Source organism: Echinops telfairi, unplaced genomic scaffold, assembly GCF_000313985.2.
Source record: "Echinops telfairi isolate 266 unplaced genomic scaffold, ASM31398v2 ScPeMD7_7424;HRSCAF=8462, whole genome shotgun sequence".
NCBI lineage: Eukaryota > Metazoa > Chordata > Mammalia > Afrosoricida > Tenrecidae > Echinops > Echinops telfairi.
The window spans coordinates 58,504,334-58,510,333 of NW_022111324.1; the positions used below are offsets into that span (position 1 = coordinate 58,504,334).

General features: G+C 38.6%; 1 protein-coding gene across 1 annotated transcript in view; it reads right to left on the minus strand.

Moving 5' to 3' along the window:
* LPGAT1 (lysophosphatidylglycerol acyltransferase 1) overlaps positions 1–6,000 on the minus strand; it is a 107,949-nt gene that overhangs the window by 39,753 nt on the left and 62,196 nt on the right. The window contains exon 2 of the mRNA XM_004699868.2: positions 4,659–4,777. Coding sequence (XP_004699925.2) covers positions 4,659–4,777 — 119 coding nt within the window. The remainder of the gene's footprint in view (positions 1–4,658; positions 4,778–6,000) is intronic.

The following is a 6,000-nucleotide window of genomic DNA, read 5'->3' on the forward strand; positions in this document are numbered from 1 at the left end:
TACCATGACTCGAATTCTATCTTGCAAGACTGGCTAGACCAGGGGAGGTACACTGGTACAGATAGGAACTGAAAAGACAGGGAATCCAGGACGGATGAGCCCTATAGGACCAGTGGTGTGAGTGGCAAAACAGGGAGGGTAAAGGGAGAATGGGTAGGAAAGAGGGAACCGATTACATGGAACTGTGTGTGACCTCCTCCCTGGGGGACAGACAACCGAAAAGTGGGTGAAGGGAGACGTTGGACAGGGCAAGATATGACAAAATACCCATTTATAAACTATCAAGGGCTCATGAGGGAGGGGGAAGTGGGGAGGGAGGGGGAAAAATGAGGACCTAATGTCGGGGGTTTAAGTGGAGAGAAAATGTTTTGAGAAACGATGTACAAATGCGCTTTACACAATTGATGTGTGTATGGATTGGGATAACAGTTGTATGAGCCCCTAATAAAATGTTAAAATATACATATATATATATGGACACACACACACACACAAAAAATAATAAAGGACATATGCTCGGTGAAGAACTGATTTACCAGTCCATCTACGCAGGAGGAAATAACCCCCACCCTTTCATTTTTCATTCGTTTTGCTTTGTGATCACTTTGTTGAAATAAACTGAGATTTTAACAAGGGAATTTGCAAAAATGTACAAAAATCAAGTGAATGTCAATGTATACCACACTACAGATCTTTACAGTACAAACTTCAACTGCCATTGAGTGAACTCTGCTTAAAATGCCAACACGCAAATCACTTGTCTTATGTTTAACTTTAAGATACATTGGTGGAGGGCTGACCTCCTTAGTTAGAAGAATCATCTAAAACAAGACTCTCAGAGCCAAACTATCTTGTTGAGATACCTATGGGTAATTCTCATGTCTGAAATTTAGTTGTACAAATGTCCCTCTCCAATTTATCTTAAAGGAATGTGTAGTAATGTTACCACATGTTTATTAAGCGTCTAATAAAGTTTTCGACAGGAAAAAAATTCTTAGTTTCACCTTCAGTTGCCAAAAACGTATCATGAATTGCATAAAAACATGCAAGACTCCTTGATTTACTGAACTTACCAAAAAAGGGCCCAGCATGTTAATAATTTGTTTCATAGTCTTCAAAGAATGGCTATCCGCAAATGGCAATCAACTTTGTCTATGATAGACCTGTCTCTCAGAATGTAGCTAAATATTTCCAAAAATATTTTGGTATATTTCCAGAAGGAGTTTCTAAAAGATAATTGCTGGTCCATGCAATCATTCAATATCTGGACGTTTGGACATCTAGAAACTCCATTATGTCCTTCTGAAACTATGGTCAGGCCAAGGGTTCTTCACTGGGTATGTGGGTGGCAGCTGATGGCCAGGACATTCCATGCAATGGCAGAGAGCTCTACCAAAATGTCAGCCAATCTCCCTTGAAGGAACATTAGCGGGTGCTCTAAGAAGCCTCCCAAATTCATAAGCTACGTTACATCACATCACATTACCATTTAACTATTATTATTATTATTTTTAACTTTTTAACTGGCCTCAAATCTAGCATTATGTAGTATGCTATAAACAAACAAACATGTAAAAGTTGGACATTGAACAAGGAAGACCAAAGAACAGACATATTTGAATTACAGTGCTGGTGGAGAATATTGAAAAGTACCAGGGACTGCCAAAAGAACAAACAAATTCTGCCTTAGAAGTACAACCTGAATACTCCTTAGACAAGGATGGTGTGACTTCTCATGTACTTTGGACTTGTTATCAGGAGGAGCAGTCCCTGGAGAAGGACATCATGTTTGGTAAAGTAGAAGGGTAGTGAAAAAGAGGAAGATCCTCAATAGGATGAATTGACAAAGTCCCTGCAGCAATGGGCTCAAACATAAGACAACTGTGAGGATGGCACAGGACTAGGTGGTGTATTGGTCTGTTGCACATATGGTTGTTAAGAGTTGGAACTGACTAGACCACACCTAAAAACAACAACTCGGAACTATCACTTAATATTGCCCTAGACTTAATGGGGGTTGGGGATAAGAGATTACAATGTGCTGCTACTGTATTTCTGTATTACGTCTTTATGATAGAAGGCAGTAAATTCTTCTAGATTATTCAGAAATATTAAGGCCTTCTAAAAAATTCTTAAATTATTTTACAGCACCTAAGCTTTTTTGTCGTCTTGAAGTGACAGAATAAGATAAAAACTAGTAGTAGTGAGTTAACCAATCTGTGCATATCTTTTTGTTATAATTTAGAAAAGCATCTTGGATATGGAATTATTAATCCACCTTTGAGCAGGAAACATCAAGATTGGTTAGGTTGGTGGCAGAAGGGCAGTGGGAAGAGCATATGCAAGTGTGTCCGTAATTGCACTTTGATGATAACCTTTGATGTATGTGTGTGTGTCTCTTGGCAATACTATGAAACATCTTGGTAATACAGTATTTTAACGGTTTTGAATCTGATAATCTTCTGATAAGCATTACACCTAGTGTCTTCTTGCTTTATGCTTCATTTTAAATCAAGCATTAAGAGAATGTAGTATTTAAATTGTAACTTCTCACATCCTTATTTAGAGGTGTTATCATTTTTGTATTTTATGAATTTTTTTCTCCCTTCTAAAGGATTTTTCTTGTTGCTTTTTCTGATTGAGTCAGCATATTGTATTCTTGCTTGTCACAATACTCATGGCTTTGGGACTCTGAATTGGTAAATATTCATGCTGTGTGAAAAAGAAAAAACAAAACACGAATCCATGATGTGTGATGACCTGAGCCATTTACAATTGTGTGCTCTATCATTTATACACATGCATAGGCTATAGAAAGACATGACAAACTGTAACTATCAAATCATCGAAATTATTTTGGATGCCTTCTGTGTTCTTTGCTTTCAGCTCTTTGCTTCAGTTTCTATAATGCACAAAAAAGCTTCAAGAGGGAAAAAAATTTACTGTATTTTAAAAAATTGTATGGAGTCCCGATTGCTTTTGGAATAAAAATAGATTGCTGACATCTCAAAAATAAGTAAATAAAACCACATCAATCTGAAAATAAAAACTTTTTTTGGACAGAAAAATGAATCTATTGGCTCAAATCATTTTACAAAAGCAAACAAACAGACCGAGCTTTCTTTTGTCCATGTGATCAGTAAATCGCAAATAACCTAACATTCTAGGTGGTACAGCTAACCAAATGAAGTTAAGGGTACAGTCAGAAATACTTTTATTGATAACCACTGTGTAAGCCCCAGAATAATCGATGTAAATGAAATTATGTCAATAATGAAAGTGTTGGCTAACTGGGGTTCCTCCTGAACAAGAGAAACAAACTGGTTTTTAAATTTTTTAAACATTAAATTAGACAAATATTCATTTAAATGCAAATATATCTACAAAGTGATAATCCTTACAATCAAGATTCTGAGCATAAAAAAGGAATGAGTTTATTCTATGTTCTAGCAAAATCATGCCTCTGTTGTTGAGATGAGAAAAACAGACTGGTTCAATCACAAAGCTGCTGAGTCAATCCCAACTCCTACTGACGCTCCAGGCCGAAAGAGGGCCGCACCATCGGGCCTCCAAAGTTGTGGACTGTTGGGAAAGCAGACTGCCTCACCTTTCCCCCATGGAGAAGTTGCTGGGCTCTAACTGCCAAGCCAACCCACTTGCCACCAGGATGTGTCCTCAGTAATCAAAGTGAAGCAATTTCCCTTTCATTTCACTTCTTTTCTGGCCCCACCTGACCTACATGGAAATCCCTGAGGTTTCTAAGGCCTAAACACAATAACAGGCTTATTCCTACCTCTTGTGATTTTGCAAGGATTGTTTCATTGAGGAAGAAGTCCTTGCTGCACCGCTCTAACAAGATCCTAATCACAAGGCTTTCTGTGTTGATCAAGTCATGTTAAGCTCACGCTACAATGAATCTCTCTTACTTTGCCAAAAGCATTATTTGTGACACTCTCCCTCCATGTGCTACAGGACTATATGCTCCTTAGAAAATGCTGGTGCCTCATACTTCTTACATTCATTGACCATGAATATTAAGCACTTAGTAAAGATCTATCGATGTGTTCTTTACTAATAATAATTCCATTCATTTTGTACTCTTCCTATTGTTTTGTTGTCTATGAAGATAACCTGTTTAACTTTTCGTATGATAATAATGCCAAAGACTGAGATTCATTTTAAATCCATTCAATTTATACATATATTTAAGTTATCAATATAAGCAATGTCAAATCAACAGTTCAATCTGAAAAACACTGGCTAGCTTGAGCCTCAAGTCTCCCCTTTTAATTTACTTTACAAAATAAAATCTAAAAACATGGTTACCTCTTTTCTTCTGGCTGGAGACTCCCAAGATCACGTACTTCGCTAACTAAGCAGCACTTATTGTGTGTGTTCATCTGAAACTGGAGATCTCCCATTGTACTTCAAGACAGCCCCCAATTTGAATTACATTGACTTGGCTTTCAACTGAGTTACTTTTCTTTAAGGTCTAAATTTCTCAGAAAGTGATACATATTAAAACTTAAGCATATGATCCAAAGAATACTAAAATATTTGATGTGACCATTTTTTAAGGAGGGGACAAAAAGGCAAAGGAACCAAGTAGGTACCATTCCTCCCCTCTCTGCTGCACCTGTGGCCCCAGGGTGGCTTACCAGGCCTTTGTCTTGTAAACACATCATCAGAGTGCACACATCACCTGTTGCTTGATGATTCACCAGCATTACTGCCTCATCCTTTGAAATCGCTTTAATGTCTTCCCCCCATTCCATCACTGTAAGAACAGAAAAGTTTCCAAGTTGTCATTTTAAAGATCTTCTATTACTAGAAACCTAATTTTACGGGGACGGGGGAGGGAATGGTATACAGATTAGTGATGATACATCATCTAAATTAGACTTTAGAGAGATTCAGAACTATGTTTAATTCCTATAGAATCCTGAACATTAAAAGATCATTTACCTAGCTTCCAAATATTCATTAAAATGTAAAGCGTCATACTTTTGACCTAGAAATTGAGGTAGGATGATTCCTATAGAAATTTGAGTCCAATAAGCAATGGTACATGTATAAAGGAAGTTTACTATTATTTTCAGTAAAGAAAAGGATGATAAATATAGTAGTATAAATCCATCAAAAAGATGGATAGAAAAAATATGAAGTCCCCCCCCAGAAGAATTTATTTGAGAGGACAGCACTGAAGCTGCAGCTCTGGGAGAGGGGAGAGGGACTTGTCTGATCAGAGCACATGGAAGTAAATGAAAAGGGAGGGAGAGAGAATGGAGCACATCCTGGCCCACCAAGCCTTGACAACGAGATTCCGATTCAGAGCAGCCAATACACAGAGAAGACCATATGCCCGGCCCCACTATGAGACACGACATCCCTCACTGACCCATACGCCTACAGGGGACAACACTGGAGACACAGTGTGGGAATTGCAACTGATCTGATCCCACCACACCGAGGCAAAACACTAAGAGCGTGCAACAGAATAGCAAGGGGAACAGAGCAACGAGGTCCCCAGGGACCAAAAACAGACTTTGGGGCCAGGGCTTGGCACCCCATCAGACTTGACATGAAAACACTCCTGAAGGGCAACAAACAGTCTTTGAACTAACTCCAAGATTTTCTTTTTTGTTGTTGTTGTGTTGTGTGTTTTTTTTTGTCATTGGCTTTTTTTGGTTGTTGTTTTTGTTTTCTTTTCTTTTATTGCTTGGTTTTGCTCTGCCATGTTTTTGTGCATGTTATTATCTCCGCATGTCTGTCTAAATAAGATAGGCTGGATGAACAATCTGGAGGAGAACACAATGGGACCGACAGTTCCAGGGGGACATGGGAAAGGGGAAAGTGGGGGGAAAGGAAGTGGTGCTAACAAAACGGACAAGGGAACAACGAGTGATCGAAATCAGTGGTGAGGAGGGTGTAGGAGGCCTGGTAGGGAGTGATCAAGGGTAACGTAACCAAGAGGAATTACTGAAACCCAAATGAAGGCTG